The 23,115-nt window shown below is 39.2% G+C and overlaps 2 protein-coding genes across 2 annotated transcripts; both read right to left on the reverse strand.

Annotated features, from left to right (window-relative positions):
* Nucleotides 1–1,533: 1,533 nt before the first annotated feature.
* On the reverse strand, nucleotides 1,534–9,440 carry LOC119721868 (coiled-coil domain-containing protein 77-like). Its single transcript, XM_038191805.1, has 4 exons — nucleotides 9,385–9,440; nucleotides 7,612–7,831; nucleotides 4,068–4,220; nucleotides 1,534–3,095 (listed from the first exon to the last, which is right to left on the reverse strand). The coding sequence occupies exons 1-4, from the start codon at nucleotides 9,435–9,437 to the stop codon at nucleotides 2,949–2,951; spliced, it is 573 nt and encodes a 190-aa protein (XP_038047733.1). The 5' UTR covers nucleotides 9,438–9,440; the 3' UTR covers nucleotides 1,534–2,948.
* Nucleotides 9,441–9,753: 313 nt separating this feature from the next.
* LOC119722192 (coiled-coil domain-containing protein 77-like) lies at nucleotides 9,754–20,542 on the reverse strand. Its single transcript, XM_038192239.1, has 5 exons — nucleotides 20,487–20,542; nucleotides 19,147–19,310; nucleotides 12,647–12,768; nucleotides 10,633–10,686; nucleotides 9,754–9,758 (listed from the first exon to the last, which is right to left on the reverse strand). Exons 1-5 carry the CDS (start codon nucleotides 20,526–20,528, stop codon nucleotides 9,754–9,756), a joined length of 387 nt encoding a protein of 128 aa, XP_038048167.1. The 5' UTR covers nucleotides 20,529–20,542.
* Between the last annotated feature and the right edge of the window lie 2,573 nt (nucleotides 20,543–23,115).

Genomic DNA, 23,115 nt, shown 5'->3' on the forward strand with positions numbered 1-23,115 from the left:
TAATTTGGCTCATCTATTACTTTCACACACACTGCCTTTAAAAGATTACCTGCCAACCATGATGCTTCAACTGATAAAAATGACATAATAGTGCCATCCAGAGACTAATGTAATCACAAGCCCCCCCCCCCCTTCCTTGAGTTTGTCAAAACTGCAAAGTCTTCAACCCATTATATATATATGTGGTCTGGTTGTCTTTACCCCCCCCCCCCCCTCGTGCATACATGCCTGGTATTGGCTCAACTGTGGCTTCTATTAGTGATTTCTTGATTGGTCAAAACATTCAACACGGTGTGCACTGTGTGTAACAAACTAACAGACATGTATGTTGTACATATGTGCTTATCTTCAACCAAATTTGAATTCTTATACTGATAGGTTGATACATGAAACAGGCATGCAACTCAAAATTTACAAGAAAAGGAGGAAATTCCAAACCACACAAGCCTTTGTACAGTATTTTTCAAAAATTGTAATGGCATTCATGAGAAGAAAAGAAAGAAGGAAATCAGCAGATCCAAGGAAAAATTGCATGCCTGATGGCAACAACAGTGTTATTATCCCATAATGGGCCACACTGCACCACACAACGCAAGACGCTTGCTGCACGTACGTATGTGGTAGATGAAAGCTGAAACGTGACGACAGCGTGCACGTAATGTGCATGAAGTGTGCTGGAAGATGAATTGTTAAACCCACTCACACTCATGGAACACACAAAATAAAGCGCTTGAATGCCAATCACAAATTTGTTCTGAAAGCTTGCATAGATCCTTTTAATATTCTACATTTAATTCCAAAATCCTTCACCATAAAAATAAAGTCCTTAAAATAGCCAACTTATTTTAAAAAGTATTTCACTGCAAAAATTCCAAAAGATATTAACAGTTGCAAAAATAATCTCTCTGTTCAATCCTTACTGCCAAGCATATCAATAGGGCTCACTCAATGACGGTCATCTCTTGATTGCTTATTTTACGCAATCAAGCACGCATTGCGCAGTGTTAAAAATGTTCCAAACACACGCGCTTCTTGCTTGAAATGTGTTTGAAATACGACACAGCCGATGTGCGTTATTCAGTTGATGCTCAAAATGTTGATGCATGTGGCTGGTCTGTAGGAAATGACGTCATTTGAATGAGACCTATTGATATGGGACACCATATAAGATTGTGTATGGTAGAATACATGACTGATTTGCATACACTACTTTGTACATCTCTCCTACATTAGAACAACATGCAGGACATGACCCCAATACATGTACTTTTTGTGCATAGTTAATTGGAATAACAAGCTTGACACAAATGTTTGGAACAACAAATGGGTATTGAAGGACAACTTGCAAACTAGATGGTGAGAAGAGGGCACTATTTACCATTCTGAAATGAACAGGACTGTTCATGTAGTCATCGAGGACAAAACGTGGACATCTGCGTTTCTGCTGTCAGAATAGCAGATTGAGTATTTTTTGAATGGTTCATTTTGTTCTGCTTTCCCGCCTTTGTGCTACCATAAATGCAGAATTTACTGTTTAATAAAATCCACTGTAGTGCTTTTATGCTACCTGAAATGCAGATTTTGCTTTTCCTCCCTTGCTGGAGGGAGAAAAAGTGGACATCTGCTTTTCTCTTGTTCAAAAATCAGATCAAACCGTTTCTGACGTTTCCATTTCCTGCTTTTGTGCTACCCAAAATGTATATTTTTGTTTTTTGCTTTTCTCATTTCTTAGAACCAGAAAAGCAAAACGAACCTTTGGTAACTACCATTTGTATTCTGCTTTTGGTTAAAAGGAAAATGAAACGGTGCTTCTGAGAAAAATAAGCACCGTTTCATTTTTCTTTGAGTGTAGGTTAACAGGGTTTTTTAGGCGTTCCCCCTTAAAGAGCTTCCACATCACAAAGTTACAAAATGAAAAATGTATTGTCGGAAAATGGCCATACTTCTGTTATCTGCTCTTCTGACAGCAGAAAAGCGATGTCCACTTTGTGTCCTCCTTGGGCCTTACCATAGTGTACCCAAAGTATCGCATTTGAGAAGTCTTTGCTGTGCGCAGTAAACCCATATGTGAGCTGCACAAGCATTACTTCAATAACATCTGAACATACTGGCATGCAATTTCAGTAGTTATTGCCTCCATTTTAAACAGATTCAATTTCAAAACATTGACTATTTTGGCAGTATACATTGCCCCCACAATATAATGGAGCCTTTTCATGTCAAGGTTCCTGTGAGATAACAAATACAACAAACTCTCTCCAGTTTTAAGTAACCAAAGTAACTGTACATGTGGGCATTGTTATGTTAGTACTGTTACTATTCTACGCAGAACAACCGGCCATTCGTACTAAAGTGACAAAGTGACATCAGTTCTCACGTAGCACATGAACAAAAAGGAGCCTTTTTCTCTAAATGTTTGAAATCGTTCACAAGAACAGCGAATACAGCAGCTGAACTATCAGCATGCTAGCATCGGTGGATTTATAGGATCTCCTCCAACTGTTTCTAATCTTAAGTTGTCAGACAAGTCAATTATTAATAACATCAGACATACATGCACTGTTCTTGTGAATATCAGATTTTTGACCCAGGGTGGCAAAAAGGTTCACTTTTTCTATTCACTTGGCACAATAAAATGTTTATGCATAGGCCTTTGTGGGAAAGACAATAGCAACGAAGTCCTATGTCCAATTTGATTGAAAGTTTGATAAGGTTTCCCTGTATTCTCAAGATGTACAGTATCCACTCAGCTATAACTTCAACAGGTAAGTTGTTATGGATCTAACTTAAGATTTGGAGCAATTTTGTTTTTGCTTCAAAAAAAAAAAACCCAAAAGGCACAAATATCACAAGATCCTATGCATCTTCAAACAGAGAATGAGGCTTCCCAAAGTTATAAGTCATTTGATCAAATGTGGAGACACAGTGAGGGGTGATTGTGTGTATTACTAGAGATTCCTGAGGTCTGTTTCCACGCCATAGATCAGAGCCTTGAGTTGATGTAGCTCACTCTGCATCTTCTTTGATCTCTTAGCTGTCTGATGAATATTATGCAGCATGAACATATCACCATCTTCCCCAACACCCACTGTCACCTGTTCAGCATGGCAACAAAACAAGAAGGGTTTACATTACAAAGCACTGACAATGATCCAGGGCTAGGGATGTAGTTGATTCCATTCACAAGTCCACCACAAGTCCAGACACAAGTAATTCGTGAGTCCATCACAAGTCCAGGCACAAGATACACTGGATGCCTTTGTCAAAGCTCATTTGAATAGCTTGTGAGTTAAATTGGTGTTGGAGGACTTGTGGTGGACTTGCAGGGACTAGTGATGGACTCGACTACATCCCTGCAATGATGTCCTTGCAATCTTGATTTCAGTGACAACATCATTATGGACTAAGATGACATAACATCTCACTAACAGAATCTGCTTCTTGATTTAGTCAAGAGCACGTTTCATGGAATGCACCATTTTACTTTATATAATCGACATACAGATCGTTGTCATTTGATTGGTGGAACTCACATCATGTGGCATTCGTTATTGCTCCCATTCACGCCGGGGCTCAAAAAGTCCCATTCGCCTATGGGGAATGGGAAATACTATTGAACAGTTAGGATCATTCTTGTTCCATGACGCAGTTGTATGCAAATGCATGCTGGTGTGCGCGTTTAGCATTGCACGTAGCCAGCGTTGGGTTCAAACATTTTCGTGAAGGGGTGGTTTGGAAGAGAAAAATACATTTTCAACCAATTTTATATTGAAATAAAAGTTCAAATATCAAATGACAAGGATCTATGTGTCAGTTATATAAAACAAATATAAAAGTTCGACATGTTTTTGTACATGGTGGAAGTGTGGCCTTTATTTATGGAGGTAGTCCAGTAAAATGGCCACATATGGGGCTAAGCATGACCCAGCCTTTGGGGTACTTGTTCGCAGTGTCCGCACCACGATCTGCATGAACTGCTCTATAGCTGACCAACATAGGAAAGTAGAAAACAGCAACGGACAAATGCAAACTAACAACATGACTGACATGAACAGACAATACTCCACCTTGTAGAGTTGCTTCTCAACATCCTTGAGTTGGTTTCTCAAGATTCGGGTATCATTCTTGAAACCTTCTATCTCCAGATTCCGTCGCTTCTCCATGGCCTCATACCGCTGGTTCATCAGGTGTAAACGCTTAGCAAGCTTTTCCGTCTTATCCTGTGGATAAATAACCACAAGAATGAATGGTACTAGAAACAGGTTTCGGCAATAGATCAGAAATGGCTTAAACTTTGCATGAGCAGTTGGTACTGTTTGAATATCAGAGTTTATTTTGTTCACTTTTCGATAGCAATCAGAACAATCCACTGAAGGGAATTTGAAGTCGGAATTCTATTTTTGATACATTTTGGTACCAACAAAATAGGATTACATAATAATCCTGTTTTAATCCTAAAAATGTGATAAATAGTGATATGACAGTATTCTACCAATACACACACACAAATATGTACTCATGCCATCAGTTTCTGTCATGAGAAAGTATAGGTCATGAAAAAACTGACTGGACCTTTTTTTTTTACGTTTTGCGTAATTTGTTTCGCTTCAGTGACTTCTAATATTTCAGCCTTCGAAAATGTCCTTCCGTTACCGAAAAAATACATATTTTTAATTTATTTTCAAAACTTGCAGTATGAATGCAATGAAAGTTATTGTGCAAAGCAAGTTTAGGTAGGCCTTCAATATGACATTATAACTGACACTGCTGTACGTATCGTTTTTTAATTACAATTAATTAAATCCCGTCCTTCCGTTACCAAATTGGTAACGGAAGGACGGTAACGGAAGGACAAATGTTATTTTTATCAAATGTAACGACATTTGTGCTCATGTTTGAAAAATGAAAATCACTGCAACTACATGCATGTATAATGCGCATTGAAAGGACATTCATGTGACCCACCTTCACAAAGCTGGTATGAGCAGGGCAAGGTGTTCATTACAAAGGATGGCACAGGCATATGTATAACATGTACATGTACAATGTACATGTATGACAATGTACCGGTACTCATACATGTATGGAGTTGTTGCAGAAAATCAAATCATTAAGTTGCTGCTATCACCATTCATGGACAATAGAGAAAGATACAATTTCTGTGAAGCCATTCCAGAAGCAAATTAAGTAAAAAATGAGATGGCAGAAAGTACCAGTGCTATTGGGCACTTTCATACAATTTACATGTGTAAGACATGTGAGGTGCAATTTTTGACAAATTAAGTTAACAACTTCAGGCTGGATGTTTATAAGATAATTATTGTTAATACTCTAAATCATTAAAATTTGATTTCAAACACTGAATTTAGAGTTCAATTAAAAGCAACACCTAAAACATTTTTTAAAGCACAATGATTCTGAAGCCATCAGTTCTACCTGTAGATGTTTTTAATGTACATGTAAGCTGGTCGCCCCCCCCCCCCCCCCCCCCCACCCTTTAGGTAAACCACTGAACCTACTGGTGTTATTATTAAAAGTTGTTGGTGAACATGTAACCAATATACTCAAGTGCTCAAATACTGTGTATTTAAAACTTTTAAGGATTAAGGTGATGGGTTTGAAGTCCATTTCTGTAGTTGTCTTGTGTTCGTGAATTATGTGTTTTTGGTTGTTTTCATTTTTCATTTGTTATCATTAATTAGCAGGCTTCTATCTTTATCTCAATAGTTTCTTGGGTATAATTATTTATGCCAGGTCTGCATATTGTTGATTTCACATTCAGTTACACATTTCAGCAATTTATTTCACTTGTATAATTAGTGTAAATTCACATTTTATTCATGCTATAATTGAGTAAACCTTTTGTCCTTCCGTTACCGTCCTTCCGCTACCAAATTATAATCCACTTAAGACATTGTAATTATATCACCGAAACACTTAAAGTCAAATGAAAGGTGGTATAGTATAGATAAAGCCGCAGGGATTCCATTTCCTACCTTTGAAATATAATTGCCCCATAAAATTCACAGAGTTTATGCAAAACGCGTGTAAGTTGGAAAACCCTCGTCCGTTTTACCGTCCTTCCGTTACCGACCTCATTAATATTCATAATTCATTAACGAGAGGTATGCATGCCCCCAAAAGTGTGGAAATTGAAGGTAGCATTATAGCAATACCATTGTGACATTTGCTTGCTGTAACTAATAACAGTGGCTGTGATAGGCACATTTGAAATTTTGTTTAATGAGCGAAAACGTCCTTCCGTTACCGTGGAATTGCCCAAAAGCAGTAAAAAATTCTGAGCTCTCCATAGGTTTGTGCACAAAAATGGACGCACCCAGCAGTGTACATTCTGTACAGTAAGTTAAGTCTCTAGTCATTTTAAGCTACAGTCCATCATTTGCAGCTATCCAAAAAGTAACTGATGTAATTATCGTTGAAAAACATACTTGGTTGGTTGACAGTACTAAATTCTCTCTGAAATTATTCTTTCTGACATGCTGTCATTTTGAAGAAATCAACAAAAGAAGGTCTTCAGACGCATCGTTGGAAATTTCTGTTAGTAGTTCGCTTTTTTATTTGGCGAAGCACGCACAAGCGTTGACACGATGCAAACGTGCGCGCAGTTGCCTTAATTCATCGTATCAGTGCATGACACCGCGTAGCTGCAATCGGCTCAATGAGAATGTGTCTCAATTCAGGCCCAATTCAAAACATGATTCAGCAACATGATTCAGCAACTTTTATTTGAAATCGAGATCCGCAGGCCCGGTTCTGTGTTTTTTTGTCCCGTTCTGTTCACAAACTCATCTATGTTTCAAGTCACAGACCATACAGGGATGAAACTGGCCTATGGGGAAAAAATCTGAAAATAGGCCAGCCAAAATTCTGTGTCCGAAATCTGGGCTGCGCCGCAAGTACACATACGTACTATATGTACAATAAACTTCGTGTTCAATTTCTGGACATCGCCTCCTTTTTTTCTTTTACATGTACATGTAGATCCAAATGAAATTTTACGATGTGAAAAATGTTCAGTGTTTCCATAAGATTAAAAAGCCCGAATTAGGGTTGGAGTTTCTGACTCGTAATTAAAGAAATTCACATCTTACTTGAGACACGGAGAAAGTCAAGGAAAAAGTCCAAGACAACAAGTCCACTAACGCATGGTAGGTGGAACTGGAAAAAGTTTGGCATTAGGCCTGCCGTCTTTTTCGTACAACAACTGCCGGTGAAATTTGTCTTCTATGCTCTCCTCGCCTTCCTCAAGATTTTGCATGGAAGAGATCGTCAGACTAAAACCACCACGTTGCAATCATTCAGTATCATTTGTACAACACTGAATAAAGTAGATCTGCCAAAGTCCAAAATGCTCCTTATGTGCGATTACCCCAATAGTTTGATTGCAGCTTTTGAGGGGGCCATTCAGTTGTGACTTTGTAACAAGATTCTTTTGTTTTGCTAACTTTTGAAAAAAAAATGATTTCTGAATGGAAAAGTTAGTTCTTTTTTTAAAGCAATTCAAACGAATTTGCTTGAAAATGATCATTATTGTATTGTATTTAACTTGAAATGATTTCTTTGTGCAGGAAGCTTCTCTATAATGCCCACCTCAATTTCCAAGTTCTGTGTTTGTCTCTCTTCCAGTGCATGATCTGAGATGACTAAGACGTCATCTTTGGAGACATCTAGTTGTTCCTTACATCGATCCAGCTCCTGTAGTAGACGGTCCTTCTCTGCCATCCAGACTCGCTCCTGAGATCGTCCTTCATACTTCAGCTCTAGATAGTCCTTAGTGCTGTCATACAACATCTGCTGTGTACGATGTAACCTATTAACAGAAGAATGTCCATGACAAGTGATGTATGATGGTTGAACAAGGTAGCTGAATAAAGGATACACATTCTACTTTTGTTTAAAGAACGGTAAGTGTCTTATTAGTCATTCATAAGATTTCATTTCATTTTGCGTCGGGGTGATGTAAATCAAATTAGGTTTTGCCCTTCACCGACATATAAACACTGTATACTCTCTGTGTTACCTCCCGAGTGAAAGTTGAAAAAAATCACTCCGGTCAAACCCATGACCCTCCTGCTTTCTAGTGCAGATGTCTTACCACTTGACCACCGAGCTAACGGGATCAGTTGGCTGGTTCGAATCTGATGTACATAGCAGCGGGTACTACATTAACTATTCATAAGATGGTAAGACATCTGCAATAGAAAGCAGGAGGTCGTGGGTTCGAGTCCCACCGGAGTGATTTTTTTCCAACTTTCACTCGGGAGGAAACACACTGAGAATACAGTGTTTATACATCGGTGATGGACAAAACCTAATTTGGTTTTATTAGTCAATTGACTCATGTAATTTCAGCAAGCACACACTGCATATGCCTCCATGTTATTTTGGCAAGATGTGTTGCCAATATACTAGTGTGGAAAGACTGTGGTTTCTAAAATAACTAAGATCAAAGTGCTTTACATTATTATTACCCCTGATCATTGGGCCAATGAAACATTGCAAATACAATCTCAGCTTCCTGTGGAATATGGATTTTTATTCACGAGGAAGTCATTTTAGTCATGTTCCCTGACAGTATTTTATAAACTATTGAATAGGATGGTGCCAGACTATTTTTGCATTCTAGCCTCACTTTCAATTTTTATTTTAAATGTGGCTTAAAAACATTAGGGTATGTTTAACAACAAATTTAAATTTTCATTAAAGCAGACTGGTATTAATTTGTAATTAATTTTATGTCACTGCTTTAATTTCTCTTTGCAAGTTCCAAATATGAAGATTTTACCTCGCTTTCAATTTAATATAGTCGACTCCTGAATAAAGCCCATACAGCTCGGTGTAGTCATTTCGACGCAAGGTAGCTAAAATCAATCACAATTGCGATCTCTGTTCTCACAGGTACCCATTTACTCCTGGGTGGGGCGAAGCAATGAGTGACAAAGTGTCTTGCCAAAGGGAACATGCACCATAACCCCAGGCTGGACTCGAACCCACAACCTGTAGAATTACCCACAGACAACGAGTTCAATGCTCCAGACCATGAGGCCAGGGCACTCCACATATTTAGAAATGTTTTGCCAATTCATGCAACAACACAAACACCAGGTAATATAATCTATTTGAAACCCCTGCCCGTTGTCCAAACTGCACACATGTGCATTTATCTTTATTGGTACCTTCAAGGATGTAACTGGGGTCCAAGTTGCTGGAGGGCCCTAAAGGGACCTCAGTTTCTAGTAGGAGGCAGTCTTTGAGCAGAGGGGTCCATGCCCCTCATCCTCCTCCCCTATCATTAGCTATGCCACTGGGCACCTTTGTCAAGTTCATTTAAGATTATAAGGAATCAATGAAGGGAGTTCCTACTTTTCATTGAGGGAGTGAATCTTGGAGCGATCTCTCTCAATCACAGTCTGCATCTCTTCCATCCTGACCCTACGATCCTCCAGCAAGGCTTCCGTCCGCTCTCTAGATAGCTCAGCTTGTTCCTTCATCTGAGATTGTAGAGCTTCAATCTGTAGCAACAGACTCTCTGGCTCTGCCTGCTGCTGGTCTGAATCAGGATGGACAGCTTTGGGCTGGGCGCTGTTGGACTGAAATGAGGATTGGAAAATATTGATGGATGGTAACAGGATCAACCTGCTGGTACAGACTCGGACAAAAGAAACCACCATTTTGGAGATGATCTGATCAATTATCGTGATTGAAGCAACTTTACTGGGATAACGTATGTAACTAATCTTGGAAAGTTCATGGTATGATGAGGCGGCTTTTTGCCAAACTCACTTCTCAGGGGAGTAACTACAGGTAATTTCATCAGCTGATCAAGGAATTATCAACACACCTACCAAAAGCTGCAACAGATATATATATTTACTATTAATACTATGAAAGTAAGTAAAGTCTGTCATTAGCCAATACATCTCCGGTTTCAAAGGCATGAAACGACCGAGGATATTTTTTTATCCCCCCTGGATAGGATGCCAGTCCATTGCAGGTTACTTCCCAGCTAATATCGGTACCTATTTATACTCCTGGGTGGAGAGAGGCAAGTGGGGGTGAAGTGGCTTGCCCAAGGACACACATATAACCGGCAACTAGATTCGGACCCCTGACCCTCTGATCATGAGTCACAAACCTTAACCATATTAATGCTTAAAAAAAAATTAAAATCCCATAGACCTTATAAATAGTTAATGCGATGCCCGCTGCCATGTACCAATACATCAGATTCGAGCCAGCCAACCGATCCCATTAGCTCAGTGGTCAAGTGGTAAAACATCTGCACTAGAAAGCAGGAGGTTGTGGGTTCGAGTCCCAACCGAGTGATTTTTTCCAACTTTTACTCAGGAGGTAACACACTGAGTATTCAGTGTTTATACATCAATGAAGGGCAAAACCTGATTTGACATACATTGTATTAATACTATGATCCACTAGTTTATCTGACCCACAAATACTAAAAATGGGCCTGATATGGTTGGTATGAGATCTGAGGAGTGTTGGCTTTGCAATGTTTTATCAACCACCCTTTGCCTCAACCATACCGGTATGTAATCTCTACCTACCTTTTGTGTTAGCAGTAACTCTGTGTTGTGCATTCCTCCGTGTTCTGTTGTTCTGTGGTCTGCTTGGCACTCTGGCTTTTAAACCCCAATATTTCACCCTCTGGAAAAAAAAAACCAGACAGGCAAGTAAGAAGAAAACATGAGACGTCTTGGAAATTACAGGTTACACCTTCATATACCTTTGAAATCTGATGGACAGTGTGTGCAGATATATAATTGTTTGCCAGAATAAAATGCAATGTTCAAAGTTGGGTCAAAAGTCTTCTAATGCCCGACTGTAATTCATTGTAATAAACCAGTTCTGTATTTCAATGACCTGAGGTCATTTGGGATAACATTGCTGACACGATGTTAGGCGATGTTACGCGCACGACCACTCTGGTGGTAATTTACACACAAGCGTCGCGCACCCGCATTCATGCGCCTTTGATCGTTCTACTATCCCGAATGACCGGTGACCCATATCGTTGTGCACATAAGCAGTTGAAATACCGAACTGGCTTATCCATGGCATTCCTTGAGTTGTTTGCTTGTTTGGAAAAGGATGAGACATTTAGGACAACTTGAAGAACTGTTGACACTTAAAATACCCAATACAAGGGAACTTGACTAGGTTTACTCTTAATAATGTTTAAATGGGGGCAGTTCCGCAGTGTCAGACGTACATTTTGGGCAATTCAACAGTGTATGTAATTGTAGTTATAATCACGGGGTAGATTTTAATTCTGATAAAACATATCAGTTAGTCACTAGTTACTTTGATGAGTCAAAGAAGAAATTATTCATCCAACTTTGTTGCTGTAGTAGAAATTGGCTCAAAACACCGGACGTACTCAGACAAATCAATTTTTTGTATTGTCATCAATTGATTTTCCATTTACAAGTAACAGCCAAACTGTTGAACTTGTTAGGGAATGTACAACATTTGCTTTTGCTGCAATGTTCAAAATAAGTGCATCTGGGGGATTAGTGTGCTATAAAAAATATTGTTAAAGGGCATGTACAACATTTGCTTTTGCTGCAATAATCAGAAATAAATGGATTTGGAGGATTAGTATGTTTTAGCAAATATTGTTAAAATGACTTGTTTCACGTTTTGGGCTTGTAGATGTTGGAAAAACCAAGAAAACCATTCATGTTCTTGTAGTCTGGTTCACAGACCCCATTTAAGATGAAACAGAGAATTTATAGACTTTGGGGGATTGTAAGATCAGAGAGGCAGTCTAGTAGGCTTGTACCCCTTCAAAGGTGTGTAATCAATTGCACAGAAAACACAGAATAACTAATTATGAAAAATTAGGAGTAGTTTTAAAAAAAAAAACAGTTTTCTCCATTGCTGGTCGGCCGACCAGCGTTGGAAAAATACCATTTTTTTTTTTAAATGTCAGCACACCAGGAGCCACGATTTTACAGGATGCTTTAGGCTGTCATCCCCTAACAATCCACTAAGGTATTTAGTGATACTTTGTTCATATCGTTTTGTAATATTTGCCAATGTTGTATCTTCCCTTTAAACTGACCTATTTCACGTTTTGGGTTCGGAAATGCCAGAAAATCTAAGAAATCCAACCATGTTCTTGTGGTCTGGTGACATGAGACGTAAGATGAGACGTAGCACTTTGTACACTTTGAGGAAGTTAGGTCAGAGAATCAGTCTAGCAGGCTTGTACCCCTACACAGATGCGTAATTGATTGCAAAGAAAATGCGGAATGACTAAATATGAATACAGGATGCTTTAGACTGTCATTCACTGACAGTCCAGTAATATATTTCGTCATAATTTGATCATTTCGTTTTTTGATGTTTGCAATGATGTTGTATCTTCCCTTTTAAATAAACTACATGTCAATAAAATACAGATAATATGCTTCAAATTGATATGTATATTTCTTTTGTGGCATTTTGGCCATTAAGAATTGTTGGCATTCAGGTTTATAATTCTGTAGAATTGCCCATGGATGGGCGAGGGAATTGATTAACAAATTTTGGCCAAGGACATTGACAAATATGAGTCTGCAGCCCCGTTGGTAGAGTTGCCAGTGCGGTGTTACACACTGACCTGCATGTGGATGTCTCTTTTGTGGGTGTTTCTGTGTGACAATTGCCCGCGTTGATGGTTCTTTGTGGAAGTATGTCACTTCAGGACCTGATGGGCTTGATAATGATAACAGATGCTGGATTCTGTCAAGTACAAATCAAATCATTGGAAAAGTTCAAGTTAGTACACCTTTGGTAAATCCAAACTAACAGGGTTTGTTTACTTCCATATCACATTATACGTGTAACTGATTGTACATGTGGGGTATTAAAGCAGCACCAACATTCATACATGTTCATGAATGCATCATCTCTAAACATACTTTTGCACTAGTGTGGAACAAATTGCAATTGCTTAGTCTAGACAAGGGTTGTGCAAAATATACCGAATATCCAAATATTTGATCATCCACCGAATATCCGAATAGCATTTTATCAAATTGAATTGTTTTTTTAATGTGAGCAATGACAAAAAAACCGTCCATGATGTGATTTTATGAGTTTAAGTTGAGAGATTTGATTTGTTTAGTCAAACGCCACACTTTACGCAGATGGTTTGAGAGTTTTCATGAGGAATGTAAGCCCTAATGTGGATCTTCAATATCTGCCAAATGCCAGGTTGTCAGCTAGCTCAAAATCTATATCGATACATTCCAAATTATTTCAATGTCATTGGATGATTTTTTTGTTCAAATTCAAGTTCCAATATTCAAAGACTAAATTATTGGAAAAATGCACAACATTAATAGAGACCTGTTTTGTGAAGCACACCTAGAGAGAACTTGAAGCTCTACCCAGCCCTGCAAACAATGACCTGTACTCTGCCCGCAAGGTTGTCAGTCCGTCATTGCCAATCAAAGAATCCTCCCCAACAGTCACCATCCATCTGCACAACATACAGATTACAGGTACAATGTATATATACATGTACATGGATTCAATTCAGCCTCAGGACAGGCAGTAGCACTGCTATTGTGACAAGGTTTTTGCAGTCGCTTTGCCAACCAACCTCTTTGTCGACAACCACTTCAACGATTTGCTACTTCACCGAATAACCACTTCGCCTACTTGCCACTCCGTCGAATTACCACTTCGCTGAATGACCACTTCGCCGAATTGCACGCAAACGCACGTACTAACAAGTTTGTTATGGTGTAAATCAAGGATTTTCTAATGTTTCTCTTCCCTTTCCTTTGTTTATACTCTGAACATTTTTGCATCTGCTCTCATTGGTTTAGTACACGTTTTCTAATCGAACTCGTCTTCCATTTACAATTCATTGATGACGTTGCATGTGTGTGTCCTTGATTTACACCATAAAGAAATGCCTACAGACACGTACATGTATGTATGGAGCCATAAAAATGAGCTACATGAAAAACTTGGGGTTGTTTTACCCCTTCCTATCCAAACCCATATGAGATTCAACTTTTTTCATTCTATAGTCAACTTGAAACAGTACTGAAGGGGATGAAGATTTAAAAAGAAAAAAAAAAAAGTTTCTGAGAATTAACTGTGTGCGACCAAAAACATGGTCACCGTGTACGGACAGTCAATGATTAATATATTTTATAAATTCCACTTCTTCACTTTCAAAGTGAATTGAGAGGACAATGTCACATAAACCTAGTAAAAGAAGACACAACAAGTATGAAAACCACTTAATATTAAGTACCAGTCAGCTGTTATAATTACCATGAGTTTGTGCATGCGAGCATAATGTGTTAGCAAATACTTTCGGCGAAGTGGTAATTGGGCAAAGCAGTAATTTGGCTAAGTGGTAATTTGGCTGGTTTCGATCCAACTCGGACCCAAACCAAGTCGGACCCAAGCCAACTCGGACCCAGGCCAACTCGGACCCACTACCAACTCGGACCCACGCCAACTCAATCGGACCCACTACCAACTCGGATCCACAACCAACTCGGACCCACTACCAACTCGGACCCATGCATGACCAACTCGGACTCATCTTTTACAATCATTTGACAGCGTTTACAATTATTTGACAATTTCATAAAGTTTGTCCACTTATCATCTGTTAATACAGTGATGTTTTTAAGTATAAACAGTCACCATCCATCTGCACAACATACAGATTACAGGTACATGTACATGGATTCAATTCAGCCTCAGGACAGGCAGTAGCACTGCTATTGTGACAAGGTTTTTGCAGTCGCTTTGCCAACCAACCTCTTTGTCGACAACCACTTCAACGATTTGCTACTTCACCGAATAACCACTTCGCCTACTTGCCACTCCGTCGAATTACCACTTCGCTGAATGACCACTTCGCCGAATTGCACGCAAACGCACGTACTAACAAGTTTGTTATGGTGTAAATCAAGGATTTTCTAATGTTTCTCTTCCCTTTCCTTTGTTTATACTCTGAACATTTTTGCATCTGCTCTCATTGGTTTAGTACACGTTTTCTAATCAAACTCGTCTTCCATTTACAATTCACTGATGATGTTGCATGTGTGTGTCCTTGATTTACACCATAAAGAAATGCCTACAGACACGTACATGTATGTATGGAGCCATAAAAACGAGCTACATGAAAAACTTGGGGTTGTTTTACCCCTTCCTATCCAAACCCATATGAGATTCAACTTTTTTCATTCTATAGTCAACTTGAAACAGTACTGAAGGGGATGAAGATTTAAAAAGAAAAAAAAAAAGTTTCAGAATTAACTGTGTGCGACCAAAAACATGGTCACCGTGTACGGACAGTCAATGATTAATATATTTTATAAATTCCACTTCTGCACTTTCAAAGTGAATTGAGAGGACAATGTCACATAAACCTAGTAATAGAAGACACAACAAGTATGAAAACCACTTAATATTAAGTACCAGTCAGCTGTTATAATTACCATGAGTTTGTGCATGCGAGCATAATGTGTTAGCAAATACTTTCGGCGAAGTGGTAATTGGGCAAAGCAGTAATTTGGCTAAGTGGTAATTTGGCTGGTTTCGATCCAACTCGGACCCAAACCAAGTCGGACCCAAGCCAACTCGGACCCAGGCCAACTCGGACCCACTACCAACTCGGACCCACGCCAACTCAATCGGACCCACTACCAACTCGGATCCACAACCAACTCGGACCCACTACCAACTCAGACCCATGCATGACCAACTCGGACTTTTACAATTATTTGACAATTTCATAAAGTTTGTCCACTTATCATCTGTTAATACAGTGATGCTTTTAAGTATAAATTTTCATTGTAGTTGTCAGGTAAAATATCTGTATTGCAGCAGTTTGTCGTCGTAAAGCGCATTGAAATGCTTTTTTGAAATGCGCTTTAAAAGTGTAATTAATTATTTATTTTTATTATTTGTTTCCATTGAAACATATTGCGCTTTAACCAAAAGTAAAATTTAAAATTAAAGTTTAACCAATTATTCATTTTCATATTTGACATCGTTCACGCCATCTTGCTCAATTTAACAGCAATTCATTTCATTTTTAATTCAAACCACATAAATTCAAAACAGATCTTCATAGAAAAATAAAATTGGAAAGTATGACATTGAAACATAAACACTTTCAAACATGACACGATTAATTCAATAAATATAAGTAAACATTATAAGTCATTCAATAAAATAAATAAAGTATAAAACAAAGTCTATTCTAATTTCTACATGTACATTTGTATATGTATTTAACAAAAAAAAACCACATAAACACCATTGCATACACTGCAAGAAAAACGAAGGTTCCATATTGAACAAAAAAGGTTAATCAAAAAAGTAAGTTACACAGATTCGTTAAAAAACCCACAAAACTCAAAGCCAGCATGTGAACTAAAAAAAAGATCAACTTATTAAATACCCTACAATTATGAAATGTCAATCATCAAAAAGGAGTATTGGAGCTCTGGGAAGATTATCCTTCAAGGCCTTACAGGTACATTAGCTGTCTGTATGTTCGACTATGATGTTCCATGGGGGAAAAAAGTTAATCAAAAAAGTATAAAAAGTTAAACAGATTCGTAAAAAAAAAAAAAATTAAACAAACTAACAATTACATGAAATGAAAGGTCTACATGTATTTCAAATTAATAACTTCCTCACTGAACAACATTTTTGTGACATATTGAAATCCTTCATTGAGTGTGATTTAATTTGGTTTATATTATTTGCAGGGTTGTAGTTGAGACCGCATAGTCCGAGACCGAGACCGAGACCAGCCCCTTCAAGGCGGAGACCAATATGGTCCGAGACCGAGACCGAGACCAAGACCGCTGATAATAAATAACAATAGTCGAAATAAAAAAACAAGACACGTTATTATAGTTGAAACTTGTAACCTTTCTATTCACAAAGATTACAGACCAAAATTTTGACCAGTGGCAGTGTTGACAAATTGATACACGACACGTTACTTGAGCAAAAAGTAGTTATACTTAAGAAATATAATGGGCTGCACCCAATCTTGACAAAAGTAAAAGTTAAAGGTAGATGTTTCATCTGTTATAGGAACTCGGATCCTAAACTCCACAGTCACCCCTTGGTTTCAGCTATGACTTCTAACGGATATTTAAAGATGCAATTTTAATTTTACATTGTGCCTCTTTTTTTCCTTAAATAAATATAGGACTTAACTTCTAACAAGACTTGTGTACATGTACTTGATTTTAAAAAATGGGAGCTAGAAAATGTTGAATCAATTTTTAAATTTCTGTCATAGAATGTGGACTTGTACATGTAGACCCACAAGTTGTGAGGTGGTAGCCAGTATGTGCCAGATATGGATTTTTAATTTTTTTCTGAACGGGATTTTAATTTTTGAGGAATAATGGGGTACTTCAAACTGAGCAGCCAGAAAATGGGGTCTCATCATACACTCTCATGGCAACAGTGAGTGGTAACTGGTAAGAGTGTGTGAGTTCAATGCTGGAAAATCAGGTTGAAATATTTACTTTTTCTTCAAAATACTGTCCCAAATTAAAGAGATCATTGTGTGGGGTCGAAAATATATAACTAATTTGAAGCACCTCATTTATTATCAGAATACAAAATGCAAGTGATTACGCCCACAGGGGTGGGCTAAACTACACAATCCCCAAAAATGGTTGACCCTTATTGTATAAATTGTTAGAAGTTTATACTTTGCTTTATGTGCCCGACTCAACAGATAAATGCCGAACTTGTTCCAAATCGTTCAGTGACTGGAACTGCTGCAGCTTTACATGTACTTTGGAGACTTTCCAACGTGCTGTCAAGTCCAAACCGACCGCGATATATAACAAGCTTGATCTACGGGCTAGCAAATGTTTTAACTATTAATTGTACTGAACGAAGTAAACAAAAAGTAATCGATCAAGCTGTAAAAGCTACATATTGCCGGTCTCAACCCGAGACGAGCCAAAATATCGAGACCAAAGGGGACCTAGCCTCATAAATGTGGCCTATTTACTGGACTGCCTCCGTAAACATAGGCCACACATCCACATGTACAAAAATCTTGATTTTCACATTTAGGCTTAGTTTGTAGGTTTTTTTTGCTTTAGAAGCATACTCACCCTCTTTACAGGCTAATCAGAAAGTGCTGCCTTTTTCAGATGTCTAATTTTTGTGAAATTTCATTTTGAAATTTTGATACACAAACGTGTAAAAATGAATCTGGAAATTTCACGAAAAATATACATCTGAAAAAGGCAGCACTTTCTGATTAGCCTATAAAGAGGGTGAGTATACTTCTAAAGCAAAAAAACCCTACAAACTAAGCCTAAATGTGAAAATCAAAATTTGGCTCCGTCGACACGATTTTTGTACATGTGGATGTGTGGCCTATGTTTACGGAGGCAGTCCAGTAAATAGGCCACATTTATGGGGCTAAAGGGGACCAAGACCGAGACCAAGACCGAGACCACAGCTTCCGAGACCGAGACCAAGACCAGCAAAAAGTGGTCTCGAGACCGGTCTCGAGACCTACAACACTGATTATTTGGCACACACCCACAAAAAGCAGATGAAAAAGGAAAACATTGCACATATCCATTTCTTCATGTGAATGAGTAATAAGAGTGCAAAATCAATGTAGTATAATCAAACAACAAAACTAAAAGCCCCATTCTGACCAATATAATTACCGAATATCTTCACTATATAAGCACTATTAAGATGACCTACATGTATAAATATAATCTCTGAAACTAATGATTAAGTCATTGTTGGGTCTGAGTTGGTCGTGCTTGGGTCCGAGTTGGTAGTGGGTCCGAGTTGGTCTTGGGTCCGAGTTGGTAGTGGGTCCGAGTTGGTAGTGGGTCCGAGTTGGCGTGGGTCCGACTTGGCATGGGTCCGACTTGGTTTGGGTCCGAGTTGACCTGATGCCATTTGGCTAAGTGGTTATTCGGCGAAGTGGTAATTCAGCAAAGTGACCAACACCCGTGACAAGCTCAACACACTAATCCAGATCAGCTATTCACTATGATCCATGCAGTGCAGAACATTAGCTGAGAGCCTTAGTCAAGACTTAAAACATCTTCATCAGACAATCCCACGCACCTTTTTCTATCTTCCAGTTCTTGTATCTTCAGGCGGTCATTTTCAGCAAAGAGCCTTAAGACATGATCTCTCTCCTGGAAGAGATAAACCTGCATGTCACTCAGGGCCTTCTGGAGCTCAGCGATTTCTTCCTCACGTTGGCGTAACTCCCATTCAAGCTTATGCTAAACAACAAAGAAAGGGACAAGTATTGTTGTGCTACATGTGACTATGATTTGCAAGTTTATGAGTTGTTCCATTGGAGTAGTGGTAATTTGTACATGTACACACACTGACATAATAATAACCAGAGAAATTTGAAAAAAAAAACAGTATTGTGATTGAAAACATTGGACTATTATTCAAAGTGTTTATTTGAAATCTTATATTTCCCTTTACTTCCTTAATCCAATAACACTTTTACAAAAAGTAACAAATGATGTCACTGTAAAACCTGGTCTTGAAATTGGTTTAAAAAAAACCCATTTTCTAACATCTAAGGGGAAAAGATACTATAAAGACCAGGGACAACATTACCCATGCAACTACATGTACGGGGTCTTGACTGATTGATAGATTGCTGTCGTCTTGGATATGTGTCAGAGCAAAACGGGGAATTTTTGTGGGTCATTTTTGGCAGAGTTGGGACAAACTTGACCTATTTAGTTTGTGTACATGTAGGTTACTCAGTATGTAAAGAATGTAAAGAAGCGGAGGCTGATTCCAGAAGTAATGTCATAGATAGAGGGCAGGCTTTTGATTTTTTAAGGGAAATTTGGGGGTAAAATGATGATGACAGAACGGCGACAACAAGCTTCCCAAAAATAAAGATGGCAATCACCACGCAATGTACCGTGCGATCATGTACCATGAGTCTGAGCATGCATGGCGCGCTGAATCGCAAGGCCCAAACAGCACAGTAAATTTTAGTCCAAAATTTGGGACTCTCAATACTGTGTATGAGAGTCCCAAAACTTAAGGTATCCATATCGTGCAAAAGTTTGTGCTGCATAATAAAACCAGTGTGAATCAAATTTGCAAGCTTCTTACTCACTACAGTTTCTTCAATAATCCCCCAAACTTCTGCCTCGCAAAGTTGCTGTTGTGAGCATTGCATCACCAAAAATTCAGCTTTTAATTCTAATTTTGCAGAGAGTTATCGAAATCCTAGCCCGACTGCGTCTGGCCGTACAGTACTATCGCAAGCTCTGTAGTACGGCCAGACGCCCAATGCTTCCACAGAGACTGAATTTTTTTGGCCGCTGATGTAGCGATTTTGCTACAGATTTCGATCAAGATTATCTTTTCATCCAGGACACAAATTCCAAAGTTAAGGTTCTTAGTCGTAGAGCAACTCATACCTTTTCGAAAAAACGTTCTTTTGTCTCAATATTTTCATCCATCTGGCCAAAAGCCGACTTTTCAGTCATCATCTTCCACAAACATCGTCCCGAAAATGCTCCCCCATGCGATTTCAAAATGGCGGCCGCGCTGTAATGTATGCATTATGCGAGCGCGCTTGGGCAAGATAATGAATATGCATTATTTAGTTCATGACCTCGTGTTTGTATGGCCAGCCGCGCCGAGTGTCCGACAAACGTCATAAACTATGATGCATATTCATTACCTTGCCCAAGCGCACTCGCATAATGCATACATTACAGCGCGGCCGCCATTTTGAAATCGCAAGGGGAGCATTTTCGGGACGATATTTGTGGAAGATGACTGAAAAGTCGGCTTTTGGCCAGATGGATGAAAATATTGAGACAAAAGAACGTTTTTTCGAAAAGGTATGAGTTGCTCTACGACTAAGAACCTTAACTTTGGAAATTTGTGTCCTGGATGAAAAGATAATCTCGATCGAAATCTGTAGCAAAATCGCTACATCAGCGGCCAAAAAATTCAGCCTCTGTGGAAGCATTGGGCGTCTGGCCGTACTACAGAGCTTGCGATAGTACTGTACGGCAAGACGCAGTCGGGCTATCGAAATCCATACGTGAGACATCACGTTGATGTGTACTGCAATGCATTGTGCAAAAAGACTCCTCAGCTATAACATTATTATCGTGTAGATAAAACAGCGCCCTCTTGTTGATCTGAGTGAATGCAAAATGTTTCATTTTTTAACAGAGGGCGCTATGTTCATTTGGCCATCGAATAAAAAAACAAGTTCGCTGCAAGGCTCTACATACACCGGGGGTCAGACAAGACGACCGTTGAGAAACTCGACTCGGGACAAGTCACCCGTTGAGACAACTCGACCGTTGAGACAACTCGACCGTATGTGCGATAAATGGAAAGACAAGTCGACCGTTGAGACAAGTCGCCTTGCATGTTTTTGGGCCTAGTTTAGGGGATAGTACCGGGATTTTGACGGCGGCTGATCGCCGTTTGGGAGTTATGACACATTTCTAAAAAGTGGTTCAGAAGTATTTACACATCTTATTCTAATCTTAGGAAATGTTATCCTACCTGCTCTGTGGTAAAATGTTCTTAGCAGACATGTTTAACCGGTGACTTTAGGGCGCACTTCCGTTTAAATTTTGCGCTTATCTTATTAAAGTTTAGACAGGTGCCGAGAGGTGCCGATATGCGAAGTAAGGATTGCAAAACAAGTCGTCTGGGGGCCACTTTTTCCTGTCTGTCGACGATAGGACAAAGGGGGCGCTCTTCGCAGGCTGTTCTTTCAGGTCTTTCGGAAACCAGTGATCTCCATAATTATGGAGATCAAGTTCGGAACGGCGCAGCCATGCCACAATAACGGTGTCTTCTGCAACTCTGTGCTGTTATTCTATAAAATCAAAGCATTTAGGGTGTTTTTTTTCCTCACAGAAGATCCTAAAAGTTAAGTGACTACACTACCTTAATTTCTGTTGGTTTAGCAATACGATTATTATCGATATGGCGTTTTATGGCATATCAAACATGAATTTAAATACAATTGCATTTGGAAATGTCCTAATAGTCATGCCCTTACATCGTTAGGGTGTAGGTCACTATAGTAGTATGCTACCATATCAAAATATTAAAATGAAAATAGAGCAATCAAATATCTAGACGGATATATTTCGGTAATTTTCGTTACGGTAACTCGCGCTAGTACAGTTAGTCCGCGCATTATTTTGGTGCAAGTTAGACCTAACACATAAGAAACTATTCAAACAAAAATAACTCTTTGTTCGTAGATTATAAACCTTTTCCTGCATCTAAAAACAAAAACTTACAATACCAATTGCACTTTTTGCAAGTGAAAACGAGATGTCTAAAGTAATATAAAATCCATAATTTTAGCCCCACCCCACCCCAAACACAACGGGTTGGGTCAGGGTGACCAATATAGGGTCCGTTGCTCTTCGAGGACGTGTTAACACTGTATAATCAGTATGTTACTTCCTGAGTGAAAGTTGGAAAATATCACTCGGGTGGGACTCAAACCCGCGTCCTCCCGCTTACAATAGTGCAGACGAAATTAATACCAATCAACCACCGAGCTTGCGGGACTGCTGGTCGTGGGGGGGGGGGGGGGTCCGCTCATAAGTCCAACGCCTCATAAGACCGACAAAATGGTATCCCCCAACCAAATAAAGGCCCAAGTCCGACGCCTCATAGGTCCGACGCCTCATCATGGCTCCGACGACACCTCAAAGCTCCGACGCTCAGTACGCTTCGTTTTTCCGACGTCGAACTTATGAGGCGTCGGACCTATGAGGCGGAATTGTATGCCTCATATGAGGCGTCGGTCCTATGAGGAGTCCGGACTTACGGCCCCGGTCGGGGAAGGGCAAAACCTATTGATTTACATCACCCCGACGCAAGTTCCATCTCATGAATAGTCAAGTTATTTGCGGTACCATAACCGCCGCTACATGTTCATCGGATTAGAACCAGCCAACCGATTTCACAAGCTCCGTACTGGAAAGTACGAAGTCGTGGGTTCGAGTCCCATGCCCCACCAAGTGATGTTTTCCAATAACTTTCACTCGTAGGAAA

The sequence above is a fragment of the Patiria miniata genome, unplaced genomic scaffold, assembly GCF_015706575.1.
Source record: "Patiria miniata isolate m_02_andy unplaced genomic scaffold, ASM1570657v1 HiC_scaffold_14, whole genome shotgun sequence".
NCBI lineage: Eukaryota > Metazoa > Echinodermata > Asteroidea > Valvatida > Asterinidae > Patiria > Patiria miniata.

What these genes read in the sequence shown, in the direction of transcription:
- LOC119721868 (XM_038191805.1), bottom strand. Translation starts at nt 9,437, where the DNA reads ATGCAGACTGTGATTGAGAGAGATCGCTCCAAGATTCACTCCCTCAAT. An exon ending in ATTCACTCCCTCAATGAAAA is followed by an intron (nt 7,832 to 9,384) that starts GTAGGAACTCCC and finishes TTCTGTTAATAG; the next exon opens with GTTACATCGTACACAGCAGA. An exon ending in CACAGAACTTGGAAATTGAG is followed by an intron (nt 4,221 to 7,611) that starts GTGGGCATTATA and finishes ATTTATCCACAG; the next exon opens with GATAAGACGGAAAAGCTTGC.
- LOC119722192 (XM_038192239.1), bottom strand. Translation starts at nt 20,528, where the DNA reads ATGGATGAAAATATTGAGACAAAAGAACGTTTTTTCGAAAAG. An exon ending in AAGAACGTTTTTTCGAAAAG is followed by an intron (nt 19,311 to 20,486) that starts GTATGAGTTGCT and finishes TTTGTTGTTTAG; the next exon opens with CATAAGCTTGAATGGGAGTT. An exon ending in GAACTGGAAGATAGAAAAAG is followed by an intron (nt 12,769 to 19,146) that starts GTGCGTGGGATT and finishes TGTACTTGACAG; the next exon opens with AATCCAGCATCTGTTATCAT.